Raw genomic sequence first — 19,858 nt, forward strand, 5'->3', positions numbered from 1 at the left:
TAGAAAGGGACAATTTTGCGTGCCCTGACCTATGGACATCCCTGATCTGTGTGTGTGTGTGTGTGTGTATGTGTGCGCGCGCACGCCATACGTGTGTGCGTTTATGAACATTAATGACTTGTGTGCTAACACAGGGAGACACTTCTCTTTGATCAGTTATAGAGTTCAGTGAAATCAGCTCTGGACTAGACACCAGAACACCTGGCTTTCTTCCCCTCCCTCTCATCGTCCTGGCCTGCGGCAAGCCCTTAACCCTGGCGAGCCTCAGTCTCCTCACCCACAAAGTGGAAGTTGTGAGATCTGTCCCGACGATGATCAGATGAAATAATGTTCATGAAAGCACTGTATAAAGTAGAAGGCAGTACGCTACTGTAAGAAGTCATTATTTATGATGAATAAGCAGGAAAGAATCCAGATGCCAATTATTTTGCTATCTTCTCACTAGGCTGGGTAATCTAGCCAGAGGGTAGTGAGTGGGTAAGATTTTCCCCACTTACGTTCACAGCCAATATGTAAATCTATAATACACAGGTGTCTGAGTTCTATTATTTATAAGCCTATTTTAATATGCTATATTGTTTCTAGTTCTCTTCTGGTTCTCCAGGCAATAGAAAACACCAAATTGAGAAAAGTTCTTTGTAAATTAACTGGACCAGAAGGGATTTTTATCACCTGTTTGTAGAACTAATTTATTTGTGTCACTGATTTCTGAGGAATGGACGACACGATCACAACTGTGTGTTCTGATGTGAACCTCCTTCCTCCCACAGTTCCCTCCCCTGCCATATAAAATCTGCCCCAAATTTCCTAATACGAGTAATGTAAGTAATAAAGAAGTTTTATGTGTGTTTGTTTGTCTGTATTAAGATATATTTGCTAAAGGTTTGGGAACCTAAAATTAGAATATTTAATAAGCCACTACTGACATTTATCACCTTCTTTGGGATTTACCACTAACCCAGTGACGTTATCTTTCTTGAGCTAAATTAAAAGACAAATTCAAATCCTGCTCGGTAGCCACCAAAAGCATATATTTGAAAAACAGAATTCAGCGTGCCATATTATGCATTATTTAATGGTATGCAAATTATAAGTCAGACAGTTAGGAAAACCACACTTCAGCATTAATAAACAGCAACACTACTACTACATTAATTATGATATTGCTATGATTTATTCCCAAGTTTTGCATTTTGATTCTCCTTGAAAATTTATGCCATCTGATAAGCAGTAACCTCTTTCCCCTCCTACACCTCCTACCCATTCCTCAAATCTGTTCCTCCTACCCACCCAATGGATGTCTGCAGGAAACGGGTACAGAAATACAAAGTCATAAGCAGCTGCATTGTCTTATAAGCATTAATAATTAAAGAACAAGCAAACACCACCTAAAGCTCCAACATTTATTGTGTCAATGTTAAGCACACTTTTTAAAAGACAACATAGAATGTATAGAAACAAGGGGTTGGGGGACTCATGCTCATTTCCACAATACGGGTAATTAGGTTGGCTGGTTTTAAAAGGGCCAGGACGCTGCTCAGGACAGCGATGGTCCAGGGGCCCTCTGTAATGGGACTGATTCACTGTTCCAATGTGGGTCTGTTTTTTTGTTTTTACTTTTTATTAAAAAATATAAATAAAATGGCACTGCAGGCCCGGGCAGGAAGGACTCTGCAGGACTCTGTCTTCGCACAACGGCTTCTTGGAGGCTACTGTCAGAAAACATCACAAACTAGCAGGATGACAGACCACGCAGATGTCGGCTGGGCGGCTCTCGTCCACCCCGCCCCTGGGGGCTTCAAATTTTCTCAGAACTTAAGGGCTCTCGAGCTTCCATCCGAAAACTGCCACACATCTTGAGCTCTCTGGGTACTACGCCGAATGGGGGTGTGTGAAGAACCTAGAAAGAGGTTGGAGACAGAGGAGGGGAAAAAAAAAGTACAGGTGTGACTTGGCCCAGTGATTTTCTGTTCTCTAACTAGCTTTTTAAAACTATAACTTAAATTCACCACAGGTTGAGCCACTGGCATCTTAAACATGATTTCAAACTCAGTCCCCTCCCCCCACATCTCTGACCTCTGAGTGCCTTTCCCATGCCTCCCTCCCTGCCTTCCCCCGCCAGGGACCCAGACCCGCTACCCGCTCATATGATAGTCCTAATAAACTGGGGACACACCTGGAAGGAAACACTTTCCCTTACGACTGAGAAAACTGAGTAGGAAACAGTCCTTTGGTTGAGGAGAACAGGGGAGGGAGGGGGGCAGGGGGACATTTCCTTAAAATAATAATAAAATTATAAAGAAACAGAAACTCAAAATTGATGTAAAAGCAGCACAACGAAAACATGAAATGTCATCAAGTTCAACGTCAAAGCAGCCAACGATTTACAAGAGGCGAACAAATCTCTGAAGAGGAAACCAGAACCCAAAATAGTTGCTCCCAAATTGCACCAAAAACTGCCTGTAGTTTCTTTCAAACATGCAGTTTTCTTTTCCTTTTTTTCTTTTTGGTAAGGGGGAAAGGCAATGGTGAAGGGAAGAAGGGAGTGGTTATTTTCCTCCGGGGTTCCTCCCTTGCTGTGTACATTGACTTGAAGCAGCAGAACTGGGAGTCCGGATGTGCCGAGGAAGAGGGCTACCACTGTGGCATTCCAGGGCTCGTTGCCATGGCGACCCGAAGCAGGGGCCTGGGGCCTCCTCTTCCCCGACTTGGCGCCGCAGGAGGCCCAGGGTCTGGAGCTCAGCTGCTCTCCCGAATTCCCCCTGCGCAGTGGAGACCCGGACTGAGGGGCCTCCTGTGTCCAGGTGGGTTCTGGGGAACCCCGTTCCCAGTCCAGCCCTGTCACTGTCGTTGAGGCCCCTCTAGCTGATACCCCCATCAAACCCCTTTGTCCGACCTGCTACCAGTACTGAAAACCCTAACAGACAAAACACAGCCTGGGCATGTACCCCCGCTCACCGTTATTGAAAAGCACAGCACAACCCCCTATGGGTTTGGGGGTGGGGGAGTGGATCCTGCATTAGAGGATTGACTTTGGGGAAATCGTTTAATTTGCCTTTTCTGCTGAATCACAAGGACCTGATATCCGCTCCCTTTAAGTAGTCTTTGCCACTTTACAGAAAGAAAAAACGGTATTTGGATCAACCATTGGAGTTGTGTTCAGGCAAGTTTCAGTTCTTAAGTACAATGACCCACGTGAACTGAATTGGTCTCCTTTCCCGTTTGAAAGGGAGGAATTAATTGCATCCCATGACCATAGATGACACTGGGAAACAGAGAGAGAGAGAGAAACAGACCCATCCCCCTAAAGGCTAATTCACTGGCCATGTGTTTTACTAAATGAAACAGAGGGCTAATGGGATAACAAGATGACAGCAAGCAAAAGTGCACACCCAACAACCCATGTCTACCATTCGCAGCTATAGAAGCCCTGAAATAAATGTACGTAATCCCAATTCTGGCTATGTGTCCTGATGTCCATTTCTCTAAACATGGGTTCATTTATTCTTAATTGGGAAAGCTGCAGGGCCTTAGGAGACACTTAGGAAAATTTGCTAAGTGCCTCATGCCTTTTTAAAAAGTTAACAGTCTTTCAAAGAACATTTTTCCAAGCAGGTTTAAAGAACACTGCCAATCCCATCCTCACACTGGCAAAATTCCCACATTTCTTTTTCTTTTTCTTTTTTTTTTTTTTTAATGGGAAGTTGTCTGAAAAAAGAAAAGAGAATGGGATGGGTACATTCTTGAACACACCAGGCCCGGGAACGATGGAGTAACAGAATCATAATGAAGAACACACGACTACAACACAGTCATAAGAAATCATGTTTGTGTGTGCGTACAGAGGGCGAAAGAGGCTTTAAAAAAAAAAAAAAAGAAAACACCGTATTTCCTCCCTCATGCTCTGAGAGTAAAGTGTTCAAAGCAGGACAGGATGGGGCCTGAGGCTCCTCAACACCTTTTCAGGAAAGCCTGAAATATCCCAGTACCTTTTAACAAACTTTCAGTGTCTGCGAATAAACCACCTCATTTCCTTATTGCTCCAAATGAAATGATATCTGACCCCCACTGCCACTTCCTTTCAAATTCTCACTTCAAGCATTATGAACATATACAGTACGTACTCATTACATATACAAAAATGGTATTTAAATAAACAGTTCTATCAGAGAAGGCCCTGGGAAAAATTCAACTACTTCACACTTTCTGCCATGGCTGGTACAAATGAAGAAGCAAGTGTTCACCCCACTTCTTAGCCACCTTTAAAATGTATTGGCTTCAGTCCTTTTGTAGGTCCTAAACAAAGAGAAGATGGGAAACGGTCTCAGGATAGAGGCAGTCCATGCACTGGGAGGGTTTCTAAGTTAAAATCTGTGAGAAGTAGTATTTGCTGTCCTCCTGTTTATTAAGTTGTTCTCCAAATGAAGATAGAAGGGAACATTTAAGCATTAAGAGTTCACGTATGTAGAGGACATTGCATCAACACATCAGGGGTATCACATAAACTGGAGAATTCTGAAAAATGTTAATATCCTTAGTATTTCCTCATTTAAAAAAAATATCATGAATTTATCCTCAGTTGGAAATGTTTTTTGTTATTTTGCATTAAGATTTTTAATTTTGGGGTTCCGGATACAGATGCCATTTTTAAGTTATATTCCTGTTGCCTAGGTTTTCAGGCTCCTATTGTTCACTCAGCTTCAGAAATAAGATTTTATAAGAGGGCTTCAATAAGTCAGAAGACTAAGTACCCTGAAGAACGTGTCTCCCAATAAATTTATTTAACTTCGGGACCATGTAAATCAAACATAATCCGTGATTTATCACCAGATGCTTGTACCCCTCCCCATTCCCCATTTAAGAAATTTGAACATACAAGTAAGTATACAGTATCCACCATTAATTCTGTCTGTCAGGACGCAAAACCTAATTATGCTAAGAGCATCATACACTGAAAAATTAAAATGAACACTGTATACAAAACCTGCACAGCTGCACTCATAGCTCCTAATAAAAGAGTAATAGGGGACACACAGCGGTTTTATGGACATTTAATATGGTGGAGCGGAAGTCACCACATCTAAAACCGGCATGGCCCTGGGGAATATTTCTATCTTGCATAGTATTCTGGATTCAGTTGTGAAGTAACCTAATTCAAAACACAAATACCGCCTCTCAGTTCACTGCCAATTACCAAGTCCTGCAAGATACGTCCATCTCATCCCAGCTCCTACACCCAGGCCCAAATCCTCTCGTACGGGATTCCTCTCTGCCTTCACTCCCTGCTTCCCACCCAAACTGGCTTTAAAAAAATATACCTACTTTCTGTGTATTTTAGAAGGATAAAACTATTCTTGCCTCAGATAAAAGGCATTACATGAAAAGGCCACCTCACAGGCACCAGGGCATAAGACCTAAGCAACAAAAATGCTACCACAAGAAGACAACAGAACAGCTTTTGTTTTGGTTTTTACAAAAAGAAGAACAACGTTGTATCCATTCATCTACACTGGGAACAGGGAGACAGTATCACAGAAGTATGTGTTTTAAGAAAGCAAATAGATGCTGCAGCATGCAGTATTTGTAAAACTGACGACACAGATTTCTAAGGAGGGGTTTTTATAAGGGACCTAACCTGCTTTCCAAAGACTATGTTTCATTTCATAAATCTGTTGGTTGGGCAAAAGATCACTGAAGGGTATTTCACCCCCTCGTTTGCTATCAGCCAGGAACACACTAGAAAAGCGCCTAAAAGATCTGTCCCATCTCTGGTCCCTAGGATCTCAGAAGCACAAGGCAAACCACCATCCATCTCAGGAAATCAGTGGCTGATTCCAGAGATTTGCCACATCTGGCTAAACTACTGGTTACTTCTCTCTCTCTCTTTCTCTCTCTCTCTCTCTCTCTCTCTCTCGTTAACCTGATGCTTTTGTTTCTGGATTTTTATGGGGAGGGTGAGGTTATTTTTGGTATGAAGAAAGACTCATATGGAAACGAAAGAGCTGATTTTTTACATTATGTTCTAAGATAGAGCAGGGAAGGGAGAATAGAAAAGAACTTTCAGACAACAAGAACAGCAAAAAATCCAAAGGAAATAAAAGTTTAAGATGCTATTACCAGTAAATTTTTCATTTATATCTGAATAGATTATCGTTAAGAGATGAAGGGAAAGTTTTTAACATCAGACTGAAAACACTTTCCATTTCTTGAAAATTATTCTAGAACTATAAAATCTAAAAACTATTTCCATGTTTTGAGATATGTCTATATTAATATAGTAGGGTATATATACACTTTAGGGTATAATACACGCATCAAAATACCCATAGAAATAATCCTGAAAAAGACTGACTGGCCTTCTCTTAAAACCTGTTATTTTCTTGAAAGTAATTTACAGAGTGTGTCAAATGAGGACACAAGAAGCTTACATTGTGTACTTTAATTTTTTTTATTTTTTTCAATAAAGGGACAAAATGGGTGTATGAACAGGTTAATGCAGACAACTGCCAAAAAAACACAGACAGTGGTTTTTCCAATAGAACTTAACAAAGACCAGAAACAAATACAATAAAAAGCCAGGTTGTAATGACCTTTGGTCATCCAAATAAAAAAAAATAAAAACAAAGAAAAATAAAAGATCAAATTAAGTGCCTCTGTTTTGAACAGGGCACGTAAGCAATAATAAATAGTGACTCCCATAGTAAAAGATAAAATTTCAAGTTACGACAAACAGCTTTCATTACAGGAATAGAAAAGGCCAATAACAAAATATTCTGCATTGCCATTTACAAAAAAGTATTGACTAAAGCGGGCTTTCTCTTTAATATGCTTTGCATATGAAATTCTTTCCAATCTAAATATAAAGCACCATTTAGTTTTTGGCAATGAAAAAAACTGCAAAACATTGTTTTTGTTTTTTTTCCTTTTTTTTTTTCTTTCTTTCTTTTACTGCATATGAAGGTAAGATGCTGGAATGTAGGGTGATAGAAGGAAAGGGACAAAAAGCACACTACATAACAAACCGACGTTATTAGCTTGCAGTACTGCATACAGTATGGCAGCAGGAAAAAGGAACAAAAAAGGATATGTACAACCCCTATGACAGCCATCCGTGTGACATTCTAGCAGGCTCCCCCAAACCGCCATTATATGGCTTCTCATCTGTACAATGTCACACTTGTTTGTTTGTCTCTTTTTGTTTTTTGAAGCATACAAATAATTTGCACTATATTATCCTGCCAAATTAAAAAAATATACTGTGGCAGCCTGTCTTTTTTTTTTTTTTCCACTACCAAAAAAGGTACATTGATACCTTTTAAGAGAACAAGCAACAGTTAAAAATACAAGCTTCAATATAAATACTATAGTGCCTAACACTAGATGAACATTTAATTCAAATACCATTCTAGAAATACAGAAAAAAGACCATAAATGTGTTTTAGCATAGGAATCAACATGAGTGTGCATTTTCCTATATTTAAGTACTATATAATCTTCAACCTTTCCCCAATGTATGTTTTTTTTTACAACCTGAAGAGCGGTGTGTATCCAAGGCATAGAATTTCCACTACCATTTTTAAATGGATAACAAGTCTTGTAACACCACCAAGACAATGGAACCCTAAAATGCAGTTCCCCCCTAAACATAATGAAGTGTTTTTTAAAAAAATTCTTTTCTTAACATTTATATTTAAAAAAGTTTTGTACAAAAAAATCCTTGCACTGTAGAAGCGAAAGCAATCATTCATTTCTATGTTAAGTGTATTCTGTTTTCCATTCACAGCGCTTGCAATGTTGAGTCCGAGTAAGTAAGCTCATTAGTCAAGTAAATGGCTGGCAAAGTTTTTTTTTTAGTTTTTTTTTTTAAAAAATGCTCATCAATGAGATTGTGTTCAATTTTTTTTTTTTTTTCAGCATTCTTGCAACTTTTCCCTTAAGTATAGACCTGTAAACTGGGAAAATTGTACAGTGCACTTAATTGTCCTATCTGAGCAGGTTTATTTTATACTCAACCTCTGTATCTCTGATTAGAGAAAAGATACAGATATTACAGGCAGAGTCAAGTGCTATTTGAACACCAACTGGGGCAGATGCTAGCTTAATAAAAAAGAAAAAATTAAAAAAATAAAATAAAAACAATGAATCCTCTTCCATGTTAACACAAATAGCACACAGTGTATGGAAAAGAAATGAAGTACAACTTTTAGGGAGCACAGACATATATACTGCTACTCTTAAAATTCTTTCTCTTCTTTTTTAAGAATGTCACATTTAAACACAAGTCTTAAGAATTCATAGTTAATCATCATTGTATCAATATTAGCTTATACACCTGTTCTAGTTTAAAATGGCAAATAGTACCACGTTGTGCTAAAAGATCACATATTGTTTTTTTCCTGTTACCCTCTGTCAAACCTTATTGTCAGTCTCTTCTTTTTAATATGGTCTACGAGGTCTTAAAGTTTATCATTTGATTGTCCCTTTGACAACCAAGTAGATCTGGATCTATTTCTTTTGGTGCCAGAATTTTTTTAGACAGACATTATTTAAAACAAGTTATCTTCATAAAATGAATTCCTTACTAATGCATTTAATTGTATTCCAGGGCTTTTGCACATTTCACATTCAATTTAATCATCATTTAAAAAAAATAAAACTTTGGGCAAAACAGCCCATTTCTTTTAAGCTCTCACCAGGAGCAAAATAGCGTTTATACTGGTATAATCAGTTTTGCTTATAAGATTAAACTAAAGGGAAAATGATGATTAACTAGGACATAATGGGTCATATTTTTTAGGTAGCCATTGTTGTGAGAAATACAATATAGAATTATATGCTAGGTCCTAAGGTTTCTTACCTCACCCAATGCTGAATTAAGCTACAAGTTTATAACAAGTAGAAAGAACCATCAACGTGGTTTTAATAGATCCAAGGCACTCATATTTTAAAACCAAATGATAGAATAAGCTTGTTTTGTTTTTCTGTTTATTTGTCAATTCAAGGCCTTTTTTTTCCTCTCCAATTGATACATTTAACCCTTTAGAGACAGACATTTAGCTCATAGAGATTTTGTTTCAGTGCTGTCTATTCTGTCTATAGAGGGTTAACCCAAAGACTGTTTTTCCTCCTCACGTTATAAAATAAAACTGTACATGATATGTATTACAGAACGTATGCAGCATGGTCTTTTTCTCTCTCTCTCTCTTTTTCTCTCAGAACGGAACTGGAAACAGCAACATGTTTGCTCAGCAACGAATCGGGGACAATTTAAAATAGCCGTAACATACCATACATGCTGTCTAAGTTTAAAAAAAAAAAAACATACACAACATGTAAATTATTGCACAAGAGAAAGGCTCAAAGTTTGCGTAAAATGCAATAGTATTGCCCCATACAGATCATGCATTCAAACGGTGAGAACATAAAGGAAAAAAAGAAAAAGAAAAAAGAAAAAGAAAAAAAAACAGGTGTGCTGGTGACAAGCACTCTCATATTCTTAGCTTCCGTTACTTCTGTTTGTTTGTTTGTTTAATCACATGGGACTAGAAAAAAATCCTACGGGGGAGTGGGGCTGGAGGGCGATGGGGGAGGGGGGGTGGTGAAAAAAGGAAGTGTCAGGTGGGAGTGAGGGAGGGGTATTAATATACCTCTATTCAGTTTTTATATCATTATTCAACACTCGATCACTGTGCCATTTTTTCATGTGTTTCTCCAGGGTACTGTACACGCTAAAAGGCATCTTACAAATTTCACATTTGTAAACGTCCTTCCCCACCTGGCCATGCGTTTTCATGTGCCTGGTGAGCTTGCTACTCTGGGCACAGGCATAGTTGCACAGCTCGCATTTATAAGGCCTTTCGCCCGTGTGGCTTCTCCTGTGGACAGTGAGATTGCTACAGTTCTTGAAGACTTTCCCACAGTACTCACAAGTGTCGCTGCGTCTGCCCTCTTTTGAGCTGGGCCTGCCCGGGCCCGGACCACTAATATGGGGCGTGCTCCCTCCACTTCCCGTGCCGCTGCGCCCCGAGATCCCTCCGTCCAGCTCCCCGGGCGGCGTGGAGAAGCGCAAGCTCCCGTTCTCCGAGGAGTGCTCCGACGAGGAGGCGAAAGGCGATTGTCTGGAGTCTCCGAAGCTAAGGAAGGGATCTTTGAGCTGCCTGGAGGCCGCGTAGCCAGCGAGCCACTGCGAGTACACGTTCTCCGTGTTGGGCATCGCGGCCGGGGGCAAGTCGAACTCCTTCTCGAGCTTGATGCGCTTGGAGAAGGGGCTCAGCGAGCTGGGGCTGCCCAGCAGCAGCTTTTTGGACAAGCCCCCCGAGGCCGACTCACCCGGGGAGCAGCCGCGGCCGTTAACAGTGCCATCGTCTATGCGGTCCGACTCGCCGGCCACCGAGTCTTCGTCGCAAGTGTCCCTGTGGCCCTCGGCCTCGGCCAGGTGGCCGCGCTTATGTTTCTCGCCCAGGACCTGGTGGAAGGCCTCGCTGAAGTGCTGCATGGAGCTGAGCACCATGCCCTGCATGACATCAGGCAGGGCGCGGCCCTCGTCGCCCACGCCCACCACCGCGCCCCGCGAGCTGTTCTCGTGGTGGCGCGCCGCCTCCAGGCTCAGCCCGAAGCCGTAGTCCACCCTCTCGCTCTCCGTCAGCTCCTCCTCCTCCTCTTCCTCCTCTTCTTCCTCTTCCTCGTCGTCCTCCTCTTCCTCCTCGTCCCCATTCTCCGGGATCAGGTTGGGGTCGTTCTCGCTCTTGAACTTGGCCACCACAGACTTGAGCGCGCTGCTGGCGCTGCCCACCAGGTCGCTGGTGCCGGGTTCCGGGGAGCTGGCGGTGGAGAGGCCGTCGTCGGACTTGACCGTCATAGGGGACGACTTGTGCATGTGCGTCTTCATGTGGCGCTTCAGCTTGCTGGCCTGCGTGCACGCGTGGTCGCACAGGTTGCACTTGTAGGGCTTCTCGCCCGTGTGGCTGCGCCGGTGCACCACGAGGTTGCTCTGAAATTTGAACGTCTTGCCGCAGAACTCGCATGACTTGGACTTGACCGGGGGCTGGGAGGGAGGAGGGGCAGATTGCAGAGGAGGGAGGGGGGGCGTCGCCAGGAAGGGCGGCTTGCTACCTGGCTGGAATGGTTGCAGTAACCTTTGCATAGGGCTGGGCCGGCCTGGGGACAGCGGTGGGCTAGACGTGTTCCCTGCCAGCTCTCTAAGTCTCCTAGAGAAATCCATGGCGGGAGGCTCCATAGCCATTGGATTCAACCGCAGCACCCTGTCAAAGGCACTCGGGTGATGGGTGGCCAGGGCCATCTCTTCCGCCCCCAGGCGCTCTATGCGGTGGGGGTCCAAGTGATGTCTCGGTGGTGGACTAAACAGGGGGGGAGTGGGTGGAAAGCGCCCTTCTGCCAGGCCGGAAGCCTCTCTCGATACTGATCCTGGTATTCTTAGCAGGTTAAAGGGGTTATTGTCTGCAATATGAATCCCATGGAGAGGTGGCTGGGAAGGACATTCTGCACCTAGTCCTGAAGGGATACCAACCCGCGGGGTCAGGGGACTTCCGTGTTCGCTTTCTAAGTAGATTCTTAATCCATGAGTGTTCTGTGCGTGTTGCAAGAGAAACCATGCACTGGTGAATGGCTGTTTGCAAGTTGTACATGTGTAGCTGCTGGGCTCATCTTTACCTGCAAAATAATACAACACCAACATCAATGTTTAATCACAGAGGAGGGCGTTAGCAACTGCTTCTTTATGTTTCACCTCCTGCCTTCCCTGCCCCCCAGCCCTCGACCCCACAGGCCTAAGCCCTAACTGACCTATTATTGCCCATGCCTACATTGGTGCCCGGCACATATTGGTGCCCAATAAATAGTTGTCCAGTCAGTCTTTCTGCCATTTCATTCAGTTCTAAGAATTTTAAATCCAATCTCCAAAGCAGAAAAATCTGGACCAATACAAGCTTAGGAATGAGGATCCCTACATTCTAGGGAAACTCAGCAAACATCTGAGCTTCCCAGTCTCTCGCCAGCTGTGGTTTGGGGTGGGCGACTTCATCTCTGTGCCTCCGTTTCCTCATTTGTTAAGTGAGGGACTTGGACAAGGTGACCTAAGGGAAACTTCTCTGCTTCCTAAATCCCATCGTTCTATTCTCCCCTGGGTGGCAGGTGAACTTTCTAAAGAGGCAATCATTTCATAGAGATATCAAAAAAGAGAAGGTCAACTCATTACAATTCTCTATGGCCCTAGAGATGCTTTTAATCTTAGCCTGAAACACACTAATTGTTGATATTGTTAAAAATGAGAAGATACTCATAAAATAATTCCAGGAAGAGAAACTAGCAACCTTCTCACATCCCAGCCGGCGTGAGGATCAGTGAGTCCCAATCCTGGTCCCACAACACCCTATAGGGACTCCCATTTTTATCTCAAGGGATGGTGCAAAAAATCTCAAAAGAGAAATTTAATTCGGATTTAACCAACAGGCCGTATCGAATCTTTAGGAGTTGTCCCCCAGTCAAACAAATGCAAGTCTGGAGAAGTTAGGAGGAGGGGCTGGTGCCAACTTAAGCAGACACAGCATCCTAGTTTAAGAACAGTTAAAGCAGCCAGCACCATGACGGGCAGCAGGCTGAGAAATGCTACACTATCCTCCTCCTCATTATTTTGAGAGGCTAACAACGTGAACCAAATTATACAACATCCTGCGCCCTCGGCTGAGCCTCAGCTCCAGTTGAGAAAGAAACAGAAAGATACAGTTCAGCTAGTCAACTCTTTGGCCAGTAGCCAAGCCGTCTGGAGAGGGGCCCTGCTTAAGTCACATTATTTCTCTCTCGCTGAAAAGAACCCGAGAGCGGTAAATGCCACTTTGGCAAAGAGGGGCCAACTTGACTTCACAATCATTCATTTTTGGAGATAGCTAAATTTGAAAATATATATACACCAAGGGAGTAACTAACAGTTTACCAGTCAACTACAGCATTAAAAAGGGCACAAATGTTGGTGGCCAAAGGACAAGGATGAGAAAAATAGTTAACTTCCCAGGGATTCCAAAAAAGACAGTGTGTAAAACACAAATGAGAAATAAACTTTAGCCTGTCTTTTAAAAGGGGGACTAGACGAGTCACGTAAGGCCCCCAGCTAGTATATGTCAGTAACTTTTTTTTAAAAGCAAAAAATCCACCATGGAGCTAAAGAGTGGGAATGAGGAATTAATCAATTATGATTCCTCCATTTAGCAAGTCAGAAAGAAAAGCTGGCAGGGTCTTCTCAGGAGCCCCAAACACTTGCATTCCAAAACAAGCCCGCTTGCTCAAGCACTTGTCTGAATAATGGACTCCCTGCCCTGACCTTGTAATTTACTTTACAATGCATTTATAATCTCCCTCAATGTATCCCACTCCTGGGTAAATCTCTTTAACAAGATTAGATGATAAGATACCAAAATTAGGTTTCCAACATTTGCCTAATGTGGAGGGAGGAAAAAAAAAAAAAAGGCAGAAAGATTTTGAAAGAAAATGCTGACATTAGTATCACATTATCTGCCTATTTTTGTTTTCCTCCTCTCTTCAAAGGGAAATAAAAAGCATCATTGAGAGTATTTTCATAAATTTTTTGTTGTTGTTGAACAATGACTTGGGTCCTAAATAGTCAGGAAAAAAACTATCTGGTTCCAACTAACGTGACCCTCCGTGGCTTTCTCCTTTGCCTCCCTAGGACTCTGTGTTATTATCATACATTTAGCCTGACAATCTGAATTGGATAAGTAAAAAGGAGATCTGTCAGCTGAAACAAGTCCTTAACACTTTCATCACTCCAAATGCCTTAAAATCGTATCTTAGCTTATAATATTCTATTGAATCCCAGGACTGGACCCATAATTAGCAATGCCGGTTTCGCATGCACCCTGAACGGGATGGCCACTGGTGAGTGCTGAAAGTCATATAGCACCGCATCAGGGAGCGCACCTGTATCCTCTCCAAAAGGCTTAAATGAGAAAAGTCTGTCTTATTTTGCTGCTCTGAACCTTCCTGAAATTCTGTTTTCAGAGCCAGTGATGTGATCACTCTACAGTATATGTTCACACTATGCTGTTACCCTCTCCTCTCCATACATCGGGTCAGAGAAGATGCCATTTCATCTTATGATGAGCACACAACATACAGTTTTCACTATCGCATTTTAGTATCCTATCAACTAGATATTCTAGATCATGAGGGCAGCTAGTGTAATCATAACGTCAATGAGAAGGGCTGTTACGATTGAGACTAAAGATTACATCGAAAGAGCGGCTTTGAAACTGGTAATTATTACTAGTCCACTAATAGCAAATGATGCCTTACAGTTTCACCACATAATCTGTGTTTTACTCAGCTCACGCCACTGCACCATATTATATTACGGTGCTCACAGATTCTCAATTCCTAAACTGCAGTCATCAATAAATGTGTTACTTGCCATAATTTGTGAAATTACTTTGTTCATAACATCTTTGATGGTTTAGAAAGGCCAGAATTGATTTCCTGCGTGGCAAAATTAGGGCTACATTGATTTATTGACATGTAAAATATAATAATATTCTTCATTTACTCTGATGAAAATCAACTTCTCAATTTGAGAGCCTCATTGGGCATTCACGGGGATTGTTTTGATTTAGAGCAATAAACTGAGACCTGGCCCCAAGCGTAGGAACTCCAGGCATCAAACGGTTAAAATTGGCTATTAACTCACCTACCGGCTTTTATTTTATTTCTTTTTACTGTATGGGAAGGAATAACCCATTTTTAGGTTATCAGCAATGCTAAAAAGTAATGTGATCTAAGCCTCAGGATTTGGAAGAACAAGGTCTGACACCAGACCCCTGGCTCTACTATTTACCAGCTTAGGGCTCTGAGCCAGTCATGTCATTTCTTTGAACCTTAGGTTTCCTATCTGTAAAGTGAGCATAAAAACAGTACCTGAAAGAATTGTGAGGCTCAGATGACAGACGTATACAAAACCCATATGTAAACTACCAGGTCCGACGTGAATGTGAGTTTTCATTACTCCCAGGCTTGGTGAGTTAACCTAGCGTGATGACTGACCACGTTGTACACCCAGAAGGGCTTCCTGTAGAAGGCTGGAATCCAGAATCCAGGCCTCAGCCCAGGCCAAGGGGAGGCCCCGGCTAGAAGGCAGCAAGAGGGGGCCACATTAGGGCCCACGACTGTGGTCGACCAGCAGGGAAGCCACAAGGTTAAGTGCTAAATGCTCTGCCAGCCAAGGGCAGCCGGTTAAGGCAGCTGAGTGACCTGGAGGTCAGCTTTGCTCAAGAGCTTTCTGGAACTCCACAACCCATTTCCACATACCTTGTCTGGTCACTCCTAAACTGGTCCTGCCGGCATGGGCACCAGCAAACTGGGCACCCTCCCTTTGCGGGAAGAGGGGGAGAAGACATGGGCTCTGAATCAGGCTCCTAGTTTCCCACCCCTCCAATCCAACCCCCTGCCCTCAGGAGGGTCAGCGGAAGAGGGAGGCCAGCAGCCCTTGGCCACTCAGCTCCACCCTCCTCTCTACTGCCCCACTTCCTTCTTTTCCCTTCCCTCCACGGGTGGCTCTGTTCCCACGGCCCCATGCAGGGCCCCAGGCACCCCCAGCCAAATGAGGAGCGCTCTCCCCACCCAGTCAGCATGTAGGGGCTCGAAACCAAGAGTCCAACCCCCTAAACTCTCTACAATCAGTGACCTAAGCCAGGCTTAGGCCCAGGTTGGTGTTGGGGAGGGGGTGGCAGAAGAGGGACTTTTTAACCCCTGCACCGCCCAGCCCTCAGGACTTGAGGACTTGTGAAATTCACACAATAACTCTTTGTTACCTAGGATTACCTAGGAGTTAACAAAACAAACAACTGGCTTCCAATCTGGTCTCAGGGCGCATGCCCTGCCCTGCAGACACCATTCACAAGATGGTGAGGTCTACTTGACCTCTGCCACCTAAAAACCAGTCCCCTCTCTAGCTGAACACCTGCATCTTGTTCTTTTCTTTCCGTGACACTTTCCCTTTCTTTTCTTCTTTCCACAACAGGTTAGTTTTCACATACTTTCAAAATAAAAATACATTCCTTAAATAAAAATTTGATGTCACATTTCTTTTTTTCTGGAAGCTGCCTTTTCGTGTTTGGGGTAGAATCAACCCCCACCCCCATCCGACTGTGTAGCCATGCATGACTCCTATTAGTTGTTACTACATAGAAAAGCAAACTGTATTACCTTCTAAAACAACATCTTTCAAACACATTTTTACGAACATACAAATCTACATTTCATAAACATTTCCCCACCATAAAAGTTGGTCTGAACAAGTACTTGGATGGTGTTAATGGTAGTGGTGGGGTGGCCGTGGAATCTTTGAATTTAAGCAACAATGCTGTGCATTTTTCTCTAAAACTAGGAGAAAAATAAGTAGAAATTGTATATGTATGCACATATATAAGGCACCATGTCTATATACAAATATACCATGTTTCAATACACACATAAATGCATATATAACATGCATGAGAACAACTCTAGAGTAACTCTAAACTGACTTCTTTTGGTTCTGGCCTCTGCTAACACGTACACCGTGGAATAAAAACTCCAAGTCCTAAATGAGGCCATGCAAGTGAATGTCCAGCAATAAAATGGGCCCTGAACACACAGATGGTATATGGTCACGAGCCGTGGAGCCAGATAAGACCCTGGGGCGAAGACCCCCCCACCCCCACCCCCACCCCAGGGATGAGCTGCTGTGAGCTCCATGTCTTCAGTGAGGAAAGAAACAAAAAAGGGGAGGGGAAAGAGGAGGGGGTCGAGTGGAGTGGGGGAGAGGGTGCCAAGTGAGTAATGGAATAATGCAGATGAGGATGCCAATCTATTTTGTAACTCCTTTCAGTACTTAAAAGGTAAGGGTAATTTCCAGAAACTCTCATCTTTATACACATGGACATTTGTAGAAAAAATAATGCTCAACTTACAAATACCCTGCGGGGCATATTCTGCACTCATCCCAGGCGTGGGGATTAGAGCTCCGTGTGCAGAACGAGGGGAGGACAGGCCCCTCCAGTGCAGAAGTTTATCTGTGAAAGAAACCCAAAATCAAGCACTAAAGCTATAAACAATGTGCATCGTAAACCACAGGATATCACATTTCAATTCCATTAAAATAGATTAACATCATTACAACAGCCTTGCAGATAGTTAACAGGCCCAAGGCCTGTATCAAAAAAACAGCGATGAAGTTATTTCCACACAATTTTGTTTTGTTTTTGATTTTGGTCTTTTTAGACAAAAGAGAAGGGGTTTGTTTTAGTTGGGGGGGGTGGTCTTTGGTTCATTTGCTTCTTTGTTATTGTTTATTGTCTTATAATAAGAGATGTGTACACAGCAAGGGGGAAATTGGTAATATTAGGGGGTAGACTGGCAAAATGGAGGGGATTTATCTGCAAGGCTGGTTTACATGCATACATTTACTTAACAAGATAAGCCCAAGCAAAAAACAATACGCAAGTAGGAAATGAGTGAATCTGTGAATCATTTCTTCTAGAATAGAGAGGCCCACTCTGCCTTCCCTGTCCCACTGCTCCCTCTTCCCAAGCTGTACTTATGACAGCACCTTCGGAGACCGGGAAATCGTGGGCTGGGCCACACTCTAGAATCGGACCAATGGAATACCCCATATAGACATGGCTTCTTACAACACAAAGCAGTGGAGAATAAAGATTAGACTTCTGGGGTTCAAATAACTTTGGCCAAGTCCACATCTTGAGGGTGAGGAATCCTACTATTACGTGACAAGGAGAGAACCAGCACCCAGAAAAAGTGGCCCACCTTCTCCATTCTCCCGCACTTGGTCTCTCTCTGGTGAGGAGAAATGACTTCTCACACCAGTAAACATAAATCTAGCAGTAAATCAAGCATTTCTAGCACTGAGACTTTTGTGAGAAAGGAAATATTTGGTTTGTGCGACCTGGGGATTATATGGTTTATGTGGTAAGTTCCTAGTTTTTCCAAGTCCACCTTGAGCCAACCAAGCATGGAGAGGTCAACCTTGAGACAGAGTGTAGGATCGATGGAGCAGGAGATACTCAGTGTGTTCTAGAGGCTGGGAGGTTGTGATGATTGGGGGAGGAGGGAGAGAAGAAAAACAGACTTTGATGGTGAGTAAACAGAGTATGTTTTCCATTAGCTTAATATTAAGAGCACTTAAAAGTGTTGTTGTTAGACTCTAGGATAGCAGGTCTCAAGTGTAAAATACATCCTGTTCTCCTTATAGAGATTCATGCTGCCAAGAACAGCCAGGGCAGTCAGCACAAGGCTCCCTTTCATGGGGAGCCCGGTGGGTAACAATGGCGTGGTGCTTGTGGAAGATCTCACACTCGGTTGTTACCAGGCCTGCAAAGGGGGCTGCTCTCGGAGACCATCTCGAGAGGCATATCCTCCGCTCTAACCCCAAACAAAATAAATACCACAAAATGAACCCGTGAAAAGTGCAAAGACTGGACTTAAGAAAAATAATAATATGTCTTCATTCAACTGTTTATATTATAAACAGGGTATTGAGAATAGAGGGTAAAATTAACTACGGATTTAGTCATTGTTTTTCAACAAGAAGTCTGAGAACCCATTTTTGTACTTGCTCTTGCCTTAGCCCTTTCCTAAGTTTGTCTTGTGACCAAGACGGAAATCTTTTTCTTAGGAGACCCACACAGCTGAGGTAGCTCTGTGACCCTAGTAGAAATGCAGCAAGGGACCTGGACCCCTGCACAGGGAGGGTCTGATTTCAAACTCCCTGCCACTTCCTCTGAGAAGAGCCATGAGGTGCCTTGATACGGCCTCCAGCAAGAAATGGGAGGGCTCTTAGCCTAATCCAGGCCTGACCGCTCGCATTTACCTTCAGTGGGTGAACGTGTCTACAAACTTGTCGGCCCCGAGCAAGCGGAGCTTCCGGGGGCAGCAGCCTGGTCCGCTTTTCCACAGGGCCAGGCCATGTGACAAAGTGAGGGCCAGTACCTGGGTATCTGGCACCACGACCCTGCTTTTGGCTTTTGAATTGTAAAAAACCTTCGAGATCCTCAAGTCTATGCCTTCATTTTACAGATGGGGAAACTGAGGCCTTGAGAAATCAAGTGGCTGCTCCACAGCTATGCTGACGGTTAAAGTGAAGATTGGAATTAGTCTCCTGACTTCCCATCCAGTGCTCTTTTCTGGGATATCCATCTATCTCTTCCCCTGGTTCCTGCCCAAGAAGTGCCAGTGAGGAGGGTTCTCTTTCTCCTGACCCATTAAGAGAAACAACTTCTCGTGACAACCTCTTGGGAGAGAGTCCAACCCAGAGGTGTTGAGTGGGACTTTCGAAGGATCCAAATAATCGGACTTGGCTTCAAAATTGGAAAACAACACCTGATCTGCTTCCTGAGCCTCTTAGCTGCACCCTCTCCCCAACCCAGACCTCACTGCTTTCACCCTTTACCTCTGCTTCCCCTACAGAATTAGCCAGCTGAAGAGAGACAAACTGTTCCTGTCAGCTTAACAAGCTACTGACACTGTCTTTCCAAGAGACCCATCCTTGCATTTCTCTTCGTCCAGGAAGAGCATCGAAGCAAAGGCAATGGGGAACCCCAGCTGATTCTGCAGCCTCTCCCACTGAACCCGTTCCCCTTGGTAAGTAGTCGACATTCTCACAGGAACTGGAAATGCTAAATTGTTAATAGCCTCCCTAGGGTTTAACTTTTTGCTGTGATGCTTTCAATTATTTCAACATGTTTTAGGCAAAGTCTCACAATGAATGCTTCTTAGCATCACACTCAACAAGCAGCTCTACCTGCCTGAGCCACCCCCGGCTGAGGGCCTTTTCTCTTCC

The 19,858-nt window shown here is 43.3% G+C and overlaps 1 protein-coding gene across 10 annotated transcripts in view; it reads right to left on the reverse strand.

Annotated features, from left to right (window-relative positions):
- Positions 1-1,389: 1,389 nt before the first annotated feature.
- BCL11A (BCL11 transcription factor A) overlaps positions 1,390-19,858 on the reverse strand; it is a 101,057-nt gene continuing 82,588 nt past the window's right edge. For 3 of the 10 annotated variants that reach the window (XM_081833578.1, XM_006747441.3, XM_031018312.2), the window contains 2 exons: positions 16,974-17,075; positions 7,265-11,670 (listed from right to left, as the gene is read on the reverse strand). In XM_081833578.1, coding sequence (XP_081689704.1) covers positions 9,650-11,670; positions 16,974-17,075 — 2,123 coding nt within the window. In that variant the 3' untranslated portion in view covers positions 7,265-9,649. Of the gene's footprint in view, positions 1,901-7,264; positions 11,671-16,973; positions 17,076-19,858 lie in introns of those variants that run through there. The other 7 variants (XM_006747444.3, XM_081833579.1, XM_006747445.3 and 4 more) reach the window with 7 other exon arrangements.

Source organism: Leptonychotes weddellii, chromosome 10, assembly GCF_054177405.1.
Source record: "Leptonychotes weddellii isolate Sample4059 chromosome 10, ASM5417740v2, whole genome shotgun sequence".
Lineage (NCBI taxonomy): Eukaryota > Metazoa > Chordata > Mammalia > Carnivora > Phocidae > Leptonychotes > Leptonychotes weddellii.